This window comes from Miniopterus schreibersii (genome assembly GCF_964146895.1).
Source record: "Miniopterus schreibersii genome assembly, chromosome: 5".
Classification (NCBI taxonomy): Eukaryota; Metazoa; Chordata; class Mammalia; order Chiroptera; family Miniopteridae; genus Miniopterus; species Miniopterus schreibersii.
In genome coordinates this window covers 90,662,601-90,679,308 of record NC_138106.1, presented here as the reverse complement: position 1 = coordinate 90,679,308, position 16,708 = coordinate 90,662,601, and the positions used below count along the sequence as shown (strand labels likewise).

The 16,708-nt window shown below is 40.4% G+C and overlaps 1 protein-coding gene across 1 annotated transcript; it reads right to left on the bottom strand.

Annotated features, from left to right (window-relative positions):
* Nucleotides 1-884: 884 nt before the first annotated feature.
* Nucleotides 885-15,974, bottom strand: LOC308557645 (CDK2-associated and cullin domain-containing protein 1-like). Its single transcript, XM_081138302.1, has 7 exons — nucleotides 15,791-15,974; nucleotides 15,545-15,640; nucleotides 13,390-13,490; nucleotides 10,068-10,156; nucleotides 7,335-7,473; nucleotides 1,678-1,721; nucleotides 885-1,279 (listed from the first exon to the last, which is right to left on the bottom strand). The coding sequence occupies exons 2-7, from the start codon at nucleotides 15,584-15,586 to the stop codon at nucleotides 1,239-1,241; spliced, it is 456 nt and encodes a 151-aa protein (XP_080994428.1). The 5' UTR covers nucleotides 15,587-15,640; nucleotides 15,791-15,974; the 3' UTR covers nucleotides 885-1,238.
* Between the last annotated feature and the right edge of the window lie 734 nt (nucleotides 15,975-16,708).

Sequence of the window (16,708 nt, the reverse complement as noted above, 5' to 3'; positions counted from 1 at the left end):
AACTAGAATAAGCCTCAGAGTCTAAACAGGAACTAACTAGCACTGTGGGTGTAGAAAAACCAAACACAGCTTTGCCACAGTTGGGCGGGGGCCTCAAATCAGCAGTGCTACTTCTCTCTGACTCCAATACGATGTCTGAAGATGCAGACTGCAGCCTTTTTTCAAAAGCACTTATCTTACCCATTTAAAATGAAACGGATCAGGAATCCCACACCACTGATTATATTTGGATTTAAAAACCGTATCTGCTTTCTAGAGCATCACAGGAGCCAGCTTTCACTGTTGGCTGATTCTCAACCTTACGAGGGGAGTTTTATTGCTGGAGTCCTGGCGACGCCTGAACTAGCGTGATGCTGGTACTACAGCAGCTGGTGAGTCATGTAAGTGATAGAGGGAATGGAAATGTCCTACAAGAGTTGGTCCCCAACATTAACATGAATGTGCCATAGTGAGGCGGGGGGAAGCTGACCATGAATGTGCAACAAGGTTCTGTCCTCCCACTTGTTCAGATTCCTGCTCCGAAGCCATGCCTGACATCTGGTGGCATCTTGGCGGGTTAGTCCATGATACCGTAAGCTTTTCCAGGAGGCATTTGTGAGTTTGACATGGTCACAGAGTTGCAAAGTGCACAAAGCTCAAGGCACAGAGTAGAAAAAGGTTGTGGACTAATGGGGGGAAAGGTAGAGCAAAAGCAGAGTTAGCATTTTCCTTTCACGAGACTTTCTAATGCTAAACAAAGACCAACTCTTTTCAAGGGGCTTCTTTTAGTTATGGGTGAAAAATACTGTATTGTAATGATCTGCTTGATTTTAAAGCAAAAGGTATCTTGATGTGTGAAACCAATATGCCGAGCGCCAAGTCCACAAATGAATAAAACAGTGCTTAAAAAAATTCTCCTGCTCCTATATTTTTGGAGGAAGCTGCTGGTTTGGGCTGCCCGATTTCACTTAGCAATGGTCACCTTTCAAGATGCCTGTTCCTCACGGAATCTATAGAGAGATTCATTAAAAGATTGTCCCATTTCAAAATCATCCCCAAGTCTAGCAGCAACTGACAGTTTTTTTGTTTGTTAGTTTTTTGTTTTTTAAAATTACAAATCAAAGTAAGACGTCTGACATCCTCTTCCAAGAACAGCTTTGTGACAGTGCCCGCGTGCAGGACCCACTGTGCTCGGAATACAATCTCTGCAGCTCCAGTGTGTCCTTGTGGCAGCAAGGAAAGTACATTCAACACATTCACTATCTGTAGCCTCTGGAACTTGCACATGCTGAGGAGCTGTCTGAAAAAAATCATCAAAACAGGAAAAGGTATGAATAGCAGACGGCACTGGATCATGGTAGGAACCTATTTAACACATATTCCTACCCCTCTCCCAATCGCCAAAAAGGAGATTTTTTAAAAAGTGGTTTTGAGTGGAGTGAAAGGTGAAAGGGGGCCAGGTCATCAGGAACTGAGACTGAGTCACTGGCAGCATCCTGACAACTGCCTGAGAGCCACCACCACCCACTGGACCTTAGATCGGCCGCAACTCACAGAACAGTCTGTCCTCAATCACACACAGTCCCGATGAGCCCGCCATCAAGAACACTGTGGGGATCATCATACTTGCTGCACGGTCACTGCCGGTGGCTATCTACACCACAACCCCCACAGATGGAAAGGAACCTTATTACTTACTATAAGCCAACTCATCTCCAGCTCTCTCCCGGGACTGGGCAGCTCTGCGGATTAAAAAGGAAAAGTGAGTCAACAGAGCTGACTGACACCTCCACGTACCAACAGGAGAAATGAACCGCACAGCTGATGATGGAAGTGCAGCAGGCATTTCCATGCTAACCCAACAGCCTTAAATTGTGAAACAGACATTAGATTGCACAGTAACTGAGTCATTTACAAACTGATATTCTTAGCTAAAAGGTGTTCTTTTAAATATAGAAAGCTATTAAATGAAGGAGGGGTTATCCATGAAGACGGTTTACGCTAGGTTCTAGAAACAGCTCAGACTGTCTATCTTTGAAGACTGCCCTGGGCTCTGCTGCCAACGTGCCTAATGACCTTGCACCAGGGCAAACTCCAAGTCTGAACTACGAAGGGTAACTTAAAATCTTACCCTAAGAAACGGAAAACTGCTCAAGCTCTGAAAGTCTCAGGCTCTCCTTAGAATGAACGTGAACACGCTTCTTGCAGAAGAACACAAACCTTTCCCTACATTACCCAGTTTACCTTCAAACACCAAAGAAGTCCTGGTTCCACTTTAGAGGTGAGAGAACAGGTCTGATTAGGACCTATGCTACCCATAAATGCTATTTTTGTGTCTCTAGTTTCCCAGACAATAATTCAGACAAGTGACTAAAATGCCCGAACCATGAGTAGTAACGCCCAACTCACTAGCCTGTTCATCTGGCCAACACTCCGTCCTCGGTCGCCTTTCTCTCCCTTGTATAGTCTCCTTTGTCTAGAACAGTGATCACACCAGTCCTGTGACTTGAAATACTTGAGTGGGTTTCGTGGATTTCCATTACAGTTAAAAATCAATTCAAATTCACACGCCAGTGGGCCCCAGACTTCTATCTCCTGCTCTGATATTTCCTGCCTTGCACTTCAGACACAGATCAACTGCCCCATGACCACTGCCACCTGGATAATTTATACACACCACCAATGTACCATGGCCAGAAGGAATACCGCTGACTCCACGCCACCCCCACTCCTTCCCCAGTCTTACTCAATAAATGAATATCCACCCAATTCCTCAGACCAGAGCCCTAGCTCACCCTTGATTCCTCTCTTTCCCTCTCTCTGGAGCATTTACCCCCAAACAAAATCCAAAATAAACCACCCCTCACCTACTCCACAGCAAAAACCCCAATTCAAGATACTATCATCCCTCCCCTACACAACTGCAAGAGTCTTACTATTAGTCCAGACAAAAGCCAGAGTGATCTTATGTAAAAGCATAAATAAGATTAGTTCATGCCTCTGATTAAAGCCTTTCACTGGGTTTCCACTACAACTACAAATCAGTTCAAATTCATTTCCCTGGTCCTGTGAGATGCGGCTCCATCTGCCTCTCCATCCTATCTACCTCTGGTCACTACACCCAAGCCACTCTGGCTTTCGTTCCGTCCCTTGGACACGTTAACACTTCTGTACGTACTTAACCCTGCCTGCAATATTCTTCACTTAGTCGACCAGTGGCTATCTCCTGATCACCAACTCCCTGGCTGGAGGCCTTCTCCTCGGGAGGCACGACATTACCAAGTTAGCATGAATAGCCCCTCAAAATGCCCTGGTCACCCGTTCTCTATCCCACACACAGTTTCATTTCCTCAGAACACTTATTATTATTTGAAATAAACTGTTTACATGTTTATTATTTATCTCCCTACACTCAAGCACAAGCTCCATAAAAACAGGAACTTTGCTCCCTTGTTCCCCCAGTACCTAGAACAGTATCGAGCACATAGTAGAAAATAAGTATTTGCTAAATTAACAAATTAGTGAATAAATTCATAAACGGCCTCTACAGATGATTAAAATGCTAGCTCAAATAATTATTTTCTGCTTTTGAATAATCTTCCAGATGACCAAAATTTCCCACTTTATTTCTCTGGTTTTGCTCAAGATGAGGAAAGAAGCCTCTTGCTGGGCTGGGTGAGAGGAGTCTTAACGACGCAGAGAGAGAACACAGCAAATGGCCTTGAAAGGGTTTGTTCTTGGCAGGGCACTTAAGAGAAAAACATGCTCAACTTTTAGCATGAACTAGCCTCACGCAGTTAAAGGACTCGAAACAGAAGTTCTAAGGCCACTTTTTGAACATCTCTACTGTGAACACTGCACCTGCGCAAAGCCAGCTGAGCATCTTACATGAGCACTATTTACAGGATATCATCACAGCAGCATTCACCAAACATTCTGAAACAAGTTAACACTGATCAAAAGGAAAATGTAGGATTTGAGATATGGAGCCTCAACTTCTACAGACAACCTGCATTCCCAACCCCCAAATGCCAAATAACTGAAGATGCCAAAAATAACAGGAGAAAAACAGAAGTGAGGACAGGAGACAGGAAGCGGCCGTGCACACGGCGTACGCGAAGGCTGCCAAAGATCAGCCAACGAATGCGGCAGGGAAAGCTGCAAGCGGCGCTCCAAACCAGGCCCTGCTGCTGAAGGGAAAAGCCCTGATCTAGAGGAACCCCCTCAGCTGAAGACCAACAGTACCCCCGCCCTACAAGGTTCTATTTGGGTTCAGAAACCCAGGCACCAATTCCTCAGAAAGAACATTTCATTTGCCCTTGAAAGCTATCTGGCACTCGCTTTGAAGAGGACCCCAGGCTGGTTTGAATGAGATGTTCCGTCTCAGGGCATGCACGTTAGAAGTTTCCAGATGAGCTCATCTTCCATAATGCAGTCTGACAACACCGAACTCCAACCTGCCTTCCCTGACAATAAGCAATTCAATTATGCAGGTAACAGAAAAAGGAAAATGTCACTCTTAGCTTAGATGTTAATTCTAGCTTTGAAATAAGTCCACATTGTATTTCCATGCACCTGAAGATATTTCGCATAAACTCAGCTCAAATGAGGATGTGTCCATTAAATGCAAAAGAGGATATATTTGACAACAGTCACACGATTTCAAAATACTTCAAAGACTTACTCTGTGCCGTCCACATTAAAGCTGTGAACTGCCTACTCAGGACTCCGTACATCGTGTAAGTGGAACATAATCTTAAATGAAAAAACAGTTTGCAAAGCTGAAAGGAATCATGTGGTTGGTTAGGCATAAACCATAAAATGACTGCTCATGTCAGAACAGCCAGTAATAGAATTCTTGTTAGACAGCCTGTACTATATTCCCAATTTTTATTTTTATATTTGCATCAGTGGACACCATTTCTTCTAAAACAATTCTAGCCAAATACTGATCAAGGAAGGCATCAAAGCTGGCCGGGCAGAACGTGGAACGAGAGCTGGAAGCACAGGCAGACTTTCTCCCAGCGGCCGCGTGGACGGTGCTGCGCATCCTTTCCGCTCAGGATGGGCCAGCTCAGCAGTGAGGCGAGTGAGTCCAAGAATGTCAGCTTGGGAAGGGCCTTCTCTGTGCTAAGCACTTATCAGAATAACTTATGAGGCAGACCTTAATCTTCACAGTAAATGTATAATAAACTGCCAACTTAATTCTAGAAATGCCCAATTCAGTTTGTAAAATAAAACATTTTAATGTTATCACCTCTTGGAATACTAACGTTTTAAATTTCAGGCAGAAGGCATACGAAAGAATTCCACTAAGAGAAACAAAAAATCCAATTTATACCCAAACCCTGAATGTGTTGGCCTTGGCAGAACAGTCCATGTTAGTCTATGTACCAGGGCAATGTTACATGAAGCTATTTATGGAGTCAGTCACTCACCCCAAGCAAATTTTACATAAGAGCTACTATACAGCACCAAGCAGTCCTGCACCCTGCTGTCTTATTCCAATTCCAAAATTAGGGTTAGGGAATGTCTCTGGAGGTGTTTAAAAAGTTGCCCACACTGCTCGGAAAGGTGAATTCAAGGTGTTCAGAGAAATCCACACGAGCTAACTTCCTCAACTGCATCATAGAAATAAAAAGTTTTCAGAAGGCTGTTTGTTTTCTAAAGACACCAATAAGTTCATCTCTAAATTAAAAGCAAACATTCAAATAAAACATGAATAAAAGCATAAAAGACTTCAAATTTATGGTGATTTTTCTCCTACATTTATAGGGGGGGAAACATAAAAAGTATACTCAGATTATTCTACATGTATTTTTTAAAGTTTTAAGGAAACACTTTTAACTATAATTCAAATTAAAAAGCCAGAAAAACACCTGACAAAGTTATACAAAAATAAAAACTTCTACATGACTTAAAATTAAAAAGAAAAACCAACACCAAAAGTAAAGTCAAAAAACAAACTGGAAAAAAAATAACTGTCTTCTCTCAGGCAAAGCATCAATCTCTATACTACAGAAAGAGCACCTAGAAACTAAGATTAAAAAAAACACTGACCACCAATAGAAAAATGAGTCCAGGGCATGAACAGGCAGTTTACAGGAAAAGAAATATACGAACGTGAAAATAGGCTCTGCCTCACTCATAACAAGAAATGCAAATTAAACCAACTCTGAGTAATTATGTTTCACCTGCTAGAGTGGCAAAATACAAAGGTTTAACAACAGACTCTACATGGAAGGCCACGGAGAACAGGTACGTTCAGACTCTGCTGGGCACGTGCAAAATGACACAATCCCCTATGGAGGGCAATTGGGCAATATTAGTCAAAATTACAACTGCATTTACTCTTGACCCAGCAATCCCACTTATGGGACTTTACTCTCCAGATATACCTGCAGCAGGTATAGAATTACGCACGGACAAGGCTATTGATTGCAGCAGTCTGGGTAATAGCAAAAGATTGGAAATAATCCAGTTGCCATCTACTGGGGACTGGTTAAACAAGGTGTAGTAGATCTACACGATAGGATGTGTAAGAGTTGAATAAAAATAAGAAAATACATTGTATTTGCTTGTATCTATATATTAAGAAAAACACTGGAAGGAATCACAAGAAACTTAAAAATTTATTACCTAACGGGGTGGGAGTAGATGGAAAGGCAGGTGAGGAAAAAACTTCTCAGTGTATATTTTTTATTTTCAATGTATATCATTTTCATTTTTGAACCACACAAATACATTAGTTCTTCAAAAATGATTAAGTAAAACTACTATGGCATGAAATGGCCTCATTCTGTGTATAAAAATAATACTGCTGTTAGGGACATTACAGTTAATGTCAGGAAACTCGTGACCACTGGACATCAGAGAAGAACTAGCTGTCTGCGTGCTCCCATTTCCCATGGCCTTTCCCTCCCTCACTTGCTACAAGAAAGCCAGGCCTATCTACCCACTGAGCGTCACGGAGCCTTTCCAGTGGGACCTGATGGTGAGCGGGGCAAGTGGCCAGTGGACTGATTACTCAGTGCCCCCACTGCCATATGAACAGAGGTGCCACCAGGAAAAAACGGGGGGAAAAGCCAATCCATGGGCCAACCAGTCAGCTGTTTTACTTCTTAACCTGTGCTGAAACTAGAGACTTGGTACCAGTGATCTAGGTCAAGACCAATATCCTGAGACTTAATTTGGCCTCAAAATCTATGGAAGTGAATGTCTCTCCCCAGTCCCAGCAAGAAAAGTGAGTCAATGATCCGCCTACTACTGTGGTCACAACTGTGCCAAATGAGGAGCCAGGTGCCTTCCTTTCCACAAACTGGACATATTTTGTCACAAAAGAAAATAAAACTTGCCTCATAAGACCATTCTGTATAAGTTCTCTCTGAAGTTTCTGATCTTGAGCAGCATATTCAGAAAGTTCAGATTCCACCGCCGGAGGGAGAATGTTTGGAATAAATTTAGAAAATAGAGTTGGAGCCATCTGAACCCACTCTGTGAGGGAAGGAAAAGATTCTTTAAGAAAATCATATAGACAAATTAAATTAAATATATATTAAACCAAACTTAAGTGCAATTTTATTCTGATAAAGAAGATACAAGAGGTTAAATTTCCTTTCTAAAAAGAATTTACAGTGTAAAGAAAACAGATGTCTTTACATTTTACCGATATAACAAAATTTAATGAAAATCTCTAGAGATTTTTAAATGGGCCTTATCAAAAATTCTAAATATGAGGGAAGGAAATATTTGCATCAAAGGTGAATTAGTATCTTTATTATAAAGCATTTTTACAAATCACTAAGACCAGATAAGTGAAAGACAGGACTGAATAATTTATAAGAAAAACAGAATAAAAGCCTTGTTAATATTTATGCAAACTCAGGCTAAAATAAACACAATCCCCCCCCCGCTCACTGACCTGTAACTGTAACTAATGCCCACCTGTAGCAGGGGTGTGCGGGAACCAGCACCCGCCTCCCTTGCTGGTGGCCCTGCCTGTGAGCACTGCTACCCTTTTGGAGTCTATTAATCTGGCCCTTTCAAATTTTCACTCTTTGAAAACATCTTAGCTGTGCATATCAAAAACCATAAAATGTCAATGCTCTATTTATTCCAGCGAGCTCAATTTAAAAATTGTAATCTTAGGTAAATATAATTATAAATTTGAAAAAATTTACGCTAATGCTGTGCAATGCTGGGTCATTGGTAAGTTAAAAAAAAAAAAAAATCAACAGGAGAACAGCCAAGTTAGAAATGGCAAAAAAAAATAAGGACTGAAAATGACACAAGGGCCACCTCACTCAGCCCTGAACAAACTCATGGCAAAATGCCCTCAATCGTGTCCCTCCACCTCGCTCAGCTCAAACAGGGTGTGGAAAGAGCCTCGGAACAGTGCTCCGGGGACCACAACCAATCGGTGTGAGCCGCCAACCAGACCTGCCGTTTTATGGAACTCCAAGCAGTGATTAAAATAAAGATAAAGAAACAAAAAAAGTGTATTAAATGAAGGGCAGCTATTTTTAAGATGAGTGTCTAAAGACCAAATGAAAACACACCTAAAATGTTAAGTCATCAGGATCTCCAAGGATTAGGGCCCAGGAATCTAGAGTTTAGAAAACCTTCTTGGCTGATTCAGATGCATTCACTATACAAAGATCAGCACGTGAGATTCACTGCAATAAAAGAAACTTTTACATTTAAAATTCAAGGTTTAAAATATTTTAACCTTAACCTTTCAGGTGAATAAAACTGCTTTAACAAACCAGGAACACAATGGGTGAGATGTGTAAATGTCAAAATACGTTTAACAGTATCTCAGAAAATGCCAATGGTTACAAAAGGTTTGCCTTTGCAAAAGGACAATTCGCAAATACAGACTCTTCACAAGTAGCACGAATCCTACCTAAGAGCTCAACCTTAGAACAACAGCATTTAGATGAACACGTATCTCTGAGTGTTTCTCCCCTGATTACTTTTAGTCTGCAATTCGTTATTTATGATAAAAGCCAGAGCTTTTATGATAAAGCTGCCTACTTGGGAGGCAGAATTTAGAAATTTGTCAAACTGCACTTGGATGCCTTCCAAAATAAAATAAAATAAAATAAATCATTCATAACCTAGCACTAAAAGCAAAATCCATGAGCCATTTCATCACATTTAGTAAAATGAAATTCAAAATTCTGAGAAACTACAAAAAGAGAAACATCAGCTTATTGGAAACATGAAATAAAATATTTTGCTACTTTATATAAATAATTACTTTACACAGATAATTTGTTTAAATTTTATGAATAGAGCGAGACCCGACCAAATTTAAGTAACACTGAATCTGAGTACTGAAGCCACTGTTTAAAGTAGCCTGAGAAAGAAGCATTTACATCACACTCTACTCCTACTACAGTTTTCACCAAATTTCCATTTTTAGCAAGTTAAATTCTGACGGATCTTTTAAATTTAGCAAACAATCAAGCCACCAATTAAAATAAAATAACCACTGGACCCAAGTGTACCGTAATACCTTAAGGTTAGTAAGCTTATTATATTATCAGGTATTGTGTTAAGCAATTTAGATCAGGTTTTATTTCACTCCATCTTCAAATGACAAAAGAATTTCACAAAAAGGTTATTAAAGTAGTCCCCCTTTCCCGAGGGGGATACCTTCTAAGACCCCCAACGGACTGCTTGCAAGTTACTCAACAAGCCTGAGAAGACGGCATCGTGAATGCGTCACGAGCGTGTGCTCCTGTGCACAGCGCCCGCAGTGTGGGCAGAAGTGAAGGAGGCTCCGTAACCAAAAAAGACAAAGATTAATGCCAGACGCGAGAGTCAATTTTACCAGAAGTGTATCCTACAAACTCTTTTTTGTGTTTCCTAAACAAGTTGGTTTTCACTAGAATAGAGAGAATTCCACCTGAGTCCTGAGCTTACATTTCACAATGATGAGTATCTACTCAATTTTTTTTGCCATAACCAACCCAAATACCATTAGGGCTCAGAAAACACACAGAGAAACACTGTTTCTTGGGTAGGGCCGGAACTACCACAAACAAACAAGTCCAGCCCCAAAGGAATGATGTACAATTTACCTGGTCTGAGAGTATACAGGCCTTGCACGATATTTGCCATAGTTGAAGGTGTGACCTGAAATGTGTTGACTGGGCTTCTAAAAGTAAAGCTGAAAAAAGAAGAAAAACGGGGACATAAAAATGATGCAACATTTACTGTCCAGGTTTTTCTTTCTATTACTATTTCTCCCAAAGATAGAAGGGTAAACAAGTGCAAGAAAAAAGCACCCCAAGAGGACAACCCAAGAACTGATTCACTGAAGGCTGCCTTTAAATCCAGTGCAACAGAGCTCAGTCCAGCAAGTAAACACGTACAGGCTTCGGACACACTAATGGAAACTACTCAGTCCACGGCGGCTCTGAAAACAAGGACAGCTTTCTAAAAGCAATGGTGTTCATGGTACTTAGGAAGCCAAAAGTGCTTCCCGTTATGCTCATGACTCAAAAGACTTACATTTGGGGGTAAAATGTTCTCTAATTCTCTCAACCATTTCTCTCTCCCCCAGATCACTATATTTGAGGCTCTTGGGATTTCTCTGAAAGACACGTTATTGGTAATGTCAGTAGCTGCAGTCAGAGTCAGGCTGACTTTCTGAGTCAATGTGACTTCCCCAAATGCTACAGCTGTGTGTGTGTTTTCTCTTACTCAGGATAACAGCAGGGAGACCCTGCTCGCTCACCTTCTCACTCCCATGACTGGGAACTGCAGGACCCTGACTGAACCTGACAACAGAGCCAGCTTTCTTTTAGGTTATCTACTGCCGAACAAAAACTTTATTAGAACATTTTTAAATGGATAGAAATAATTTCTCTAGATAACATCATTAACAAATACAAATAAATTCCATTATTTAGTGGGTACAACAGATACTACTGACTCAAAACAGTTCTTTTTTTTTAAATTTTTTTTTTAAACATATCTTTATTGATTTCAGAGAGAGGAAAGGAGGGGGAGAGAGAGAGAGAAACATCAATGATGAGTCATTGACTGGCTGCCGAGCCCGCAACCCGGGCATGTGCCCTGACCGGGAATCGAACCCCGATCTCCTAGATCCTAGGTCGATGCTCAACCGCTGAGCCACGCCTGGCCGGGCAAAGCAGCTCATTTTTAATTTCTCTCTCAAAGACTTGCAATTTACTAACCAAAATACTCCATAAAACTTGGCATAATTTTACTGTATGCTAGGCTTGTCACATTGGACAGGCTGTTTTCATCTGTCCATGTCTCTTTCAACAAACAAATTCCATTTAGTGGGTACAATAGATACTACTGACTCAAAACAGTTCATTTTTAATTTCTCTCTCAAAGATCTGCAATTTATTAACCAAAATACTCCATAAACTTGGCATAACTTGGCTTGTCAAATTGGACAGGCTGTTTTCTTCTGTCGGTGTCTTTTTAAAAATGGAAACGCCATCTCACTTGGCCAACAATGACTTTACAGTTTCAAACATACACTGTGAGTTACACTTGAATTTACATGAAAGCTAAAAGTGCATTGTTCAAGTTTATCCTTTGGATTTTATCATCAGTAGATAGTTACAATTATAAATAGCATAGAGAAATTTTAAGGAGACAAATGCTAATTTGAGCACTCCAGAAAATACTTTAAAAATATAATGTTTAAAACTGAAATTCTAAATTTTAGGTTCTAAGAGAGTCTCTTCCAACTCAAGGTTCTCTCTAATATCAACAGGCACTCGAAACCCATACTCTATTATTCCCTCTCCCTACTTTTGACCAATTGTCTTGACCTCCAATAAGTCCAACTGAAGGTTGCCAGGTGGGAGGGTAGCTGGGGGAGACTGGGTGGAAAGGGGGAAGAGACTATGAAGTACAAACTGGCAGTTACAGAATAGTCACAGTGCCTGGTAACTGCTTAACAAATATCTCATAAGTTCAGTTTTATCCAACTTACAAAAGCTTAAGGGCCTTTTCAGTTTACTTGAAAAAGAAAAGATATATCCACCTTTAAGTGTACTGTTTATTAAAAATCAGATTCTATAATAAACGAAAGGAAGAAGTAATCCGTTTATGTTTTCTCTCACTAAATCTGGATTCTCTCTGAATATTTTCTTTGCATACGCCCAATAAAATTGATTTCCAAATTACTGACAAATATAAAAACATATTTACATAGTAAATATGCTTTTCTACCAAATGACAGCACTGGTCTAAAGAATTTTAACAGGAAAAACTCCAAAATGCTGTATTTTCTTTTACAATGAAAACAAGGACAATGTCGACATCAGAGATAATACTTAAGTGGTTATAATTAATAGTTGGGATACCTCACAAGATCATATTTAAAGATATCTGTAAGCATCTGGAAAGCCTTTTTTTAAAAAGGCCGTACTCCCAAGATTCTAGATCTGCAGGATGATTCTGGAATCTCTTGAGGACATAATGAAATATATTATCTTCATCTACAGTATTACTTGAAAACCCTGCCTTTCTAAAATAAATTGGCCCAATGTTTAATATTCCTTCCCTTTATTTACACTCAAAAATGAAAGAGTTTGTGGTCAAGCTTACAACAATTCTTTTGTAAATTCTAGTAAAAGTTCATTGTGGTAGAAACTATGACTATTAGAAAAGCAAAAATTACTGAAAATCCAAAATGTGCCAAATTCTAAAACATGACTTGATGATTTACTGCATAAAATATGAGCTTTTAATGACTGCTGACACATTAGGTTGTAGGGGACTCCTAAATTTCACTTGGAGAGGTGTATTCCTTTAGGAAAGGTATAAGATGCCGCCTACTGTAAGGGGGCAGGGGCCTGGGAATGGGGGGAAAGGAAAAACTGAATTTGGCACGATGCTCTGCTTACTTACTAATCTACATAATAACCACGTTAAACATTTTACTAATCCCAATTCACAGAAGAGAAAACAGGACCAGAGGGTAAGAAACTGCCCTGAGATGCAGTTAATAAATGCCAGAGCCAGAGGGGAAGTGTTTTTGCATCAAAGAGTAAACATCAGAGAGGATTCTGTGCTACTGCTTCAAAGATATCACACTGGGCTCCTCCTAGAGTTACCAGTGACAAAGTTAGGGGCACCCCCCTTCCTTGCTATGTCCCCCATTGTCAGAGGAGGGAAAGGCAGCAAGTATCACGCACTGTCCGGGCACGTGGCTGAGCAGCTCCCAGCTCACGAGGTGACCTCCAAGTCACACTTTCAACTCCTCAGGCCCCCTCTACAGAACTGGGCTTCAACACCTTCTGCTGCATGATTCAGAAGACGCCAACACTGGGGTTTATGAGCCAGTGCTCGCTGACCAAAAACTATGCACATCACTGCTGGTGTTCTCTCACCCCAGCAAGGTGAATTACTCACGCAGTAGGCTGTAAATGTGCTTTTCTGCAATGTTCCGTAAACAGCTTTATAAGGTCATCTTTTAAGTCTCTGTTAAGCTTCGTTTCGATGTAAAACTTATTCTGAAAAGGAAAATAAATTATTCTTCAGTGAATCAATTAGAGGAAATGATTAGTCTAAAACTGAAACACTAAAAATAAATTATTTTAGGAAACAATTCATAAAAACATCAATCAAAACGTAAAAACCCAACACCAAGCAACAAAAGAAAGCCCCATCCTATTTACATGTCTTTCTGGCATGGGGTTAAAAGTACATAAAGATAAAATGCCATGAACCACACACCTCCAAAAGAACAAGGGGGAGATACCTGGCATGACCTGGAGAGGGATGATGGACAGACACACAGAACCCACTGTGTGAGGCACTTAATATGCCCTTTAAAAATACCGGATCATCTAAAGGCAGCACCGGGTATCACTAAGAAAAGTTCCCATTTATCCATGATCTAGGCTGAAAGCAGGAGGCGAACGTGCACTGGCTGGCTCCCCAAATACACTCCACTCCAGTGCTTAGTGTAAGTCACTCAGCTTGTGGTATTCCCTGAGAGAGAGTCTGGTTCAAAGGGAGACGCGTGACCCACGGCAGCCCCGTAAGGCTGAGAGAAAGCGAGGCTTGAATGAAAAGTATCTGACAGTCATCTCAGCATTGTGCGGAGAACAGATGAATCAGATGTTGTACACAGCAGAGACGAAAACCCGAGTCCTTGGCAGCACCGTTAGACCACAGATTCGGCCAAACTGGAGACTGCCTTATATCTGGATTTTGCTGTAAGAGCTAATGCTTTCCCTTATTTACTTAAATCACTTTGAATCTGGTCTTCTGTTTCTGGCAGCCAGAAGCATCCTGATTAGAATTACTGATAAGTCAAAACAATTGAATTTGTTCATGTTTAAATGTTAACTCAATGTACAGGAACGGAAAACGCAAAGAGGAATGTTAACAAGTTGCTGATTCTCTTAATTCTTAACATAACTTTTTTTTTTCTCTTTAAAAAATTATAAAAATAACATGTACATGGTTAAAAATTAAAACCATGCAAAAGGTTATACAATAAAAAGAACTGTCCCACGGCAGGCCCTCTGTCCCATTCCAAAAGGTCCCACCGTACACTGGGAAAACTTCTGTATATTCTTCCTAAAAGGTTGCTTGCACATGTGGATATGCTTTTTTCCAGAAGAAAACACACTTGCTAATGGAGAAATATTATACCCTGCTCTGCATCTTACTTTTCCACATAATGTCTCTTGGGAACGATTTTTCTCTAAAATAACATAACACGTCATTATTTTTAACTGCGTATTTTTCAACTGTAAGTATCTTCCATAAATTACTTAAATAATGGCCCCTGGTGATAATGGAAATTTCTCCCAGTGTTCCGTTTCGTATGGCTTTTTTCTAGTTGTTTTGGTTTTTTTTCAGTGAAGTATATCTTATGGAGCATAAGTAAATCATTTTGAAGATGGGTATAAGACATACAGCAATCTCTATGCTATAGAATACAGGATCAACCTACACACCCCAGTCCCTAATCTAATAAGCAAAGAGGAACTGGGATGATGGCTTCACTCCATTGGGATAACGAGCCCCTCCACTTGACAGGAACACTGACATTAAGATTCTGCAACTTGATATATTTAAAGGGAAGAGGGACTAATCGACAAAGTCAACAGACCACAAATTATACTCGAGGCATAATTCTCCAAGTGGAAGAAATCATCAGAATGCAAGTAAATTTTGTCGTTCCATTTTTTTATGAAATGACTTACTTGGCATTTATCATATTTCACATTTTTAGATACACATCTTAATTCTTTTTCTGAGGACAAGAAATCTTTCTTATACATCTTTATTTTCCAAGCACAATATCTTCCATATGGCAGAAATAAAATAAATGCTCAACGGATAACTGCTGATATTCATGCCTAATTGTGTATATAGCAATATTATTTATGGAACTTTAAAACAGAAAAGGGGTAAATAATTCTTCTATGGCAACACTTTCAAACATTCCTAAAATAGATTAATTTCCATTTCCACCATAACATATAGCAAAAGAAAAACAGAACATGCTTCGCTCTTGCTGCTTAGACCAGTAAACCAAGCTCTAACTTACCATATAAATGAAAAGAGGCACAATGCTCTGCAATGCTCCCATACACTGTCCAAGAGCTTTATTAAATCTTTCAATATAGAGATCTGGAGGGCTGGCCTGTGAGAAAGAACATAAATGTGGTAATTCCGGGAAACCAGGCTTACAGACCTTCTGTCAGTCTAAAATGCAAATGGCTCTTTCTACAAGCTTAGAATTCGTGTAGGGAACTCTCCTTACTTCTAAATGGGCTCCACATGCAGTACTTACCCGTTCGGGATACACTAGTGTTTTTTATTTTTCTTAGTCCCCCTACATGCCTGCAAATTGAATGTTATCTCCACTTTTACCTATGAAGCAACTGGGGCTCAAAATATTTAGTCACTTGACTACAGTCCCACAGCTAATAAGCAGAAGAGCTAAGTCTCAAACTCTGGTTAATCTGAGTCCTTCCGCCTACTTACATTCCTCTTTCAGCACCTTGAAACCTTTAGAACAAAGTTCAAATTTCCAACTGAGGGCACACTGTTTACCTCTGTGTTCATACCCGCTCCTCACGCACAGCCCAGCACAGCAACATGTGGAACTGGCAGCAGTTACCCAAGTGTGACGTGCTCTCAGGCCTCCCTGACCGTATCTTCTGCCTGAAGTCTTTAACGCCCCCAACCAGCTTCGCCTGGCTAACTTCTGTGTGTCCTTCAAGATTCGTCACTTCCTCATAAATATCTGGGATATATGGCCTCCCAACTGGGCACTATGACACTATTCACTTCTCCCACTGGGTGGTCTCTGTCCCTAAACTTCAGGTCCCTGCAGGGCAAGATCTACATCTTGCCTTTGCAGCTTCAGTGCTGACCACAGAGCCTGGAACACAGTAGGTGTATATAAAGGCACGTCTTGCAAGGACAGAGCCTTGCTTAAATCTAAACTTGTTGAAATCTAACCCTAACCTAGCCTTGTTTAGATCTAAATTATTTTGCTATTGAACAAGGCTGTATGGCATTATGCAATTCATTTAGTCCTCTGAATTTCAATTTCCACACATAAAATAGGAAAAATACTAATTGTGCTATTTCTGAGATGAGTTTAGATTCAAAGAAAATAATGTGTAAGGGCTCACATGAAACCTGTTTATTTTGTGAAGACTCTCTTCAGCCCTGTCTTGTGCAGGGGTGGTGCCAATCCCAA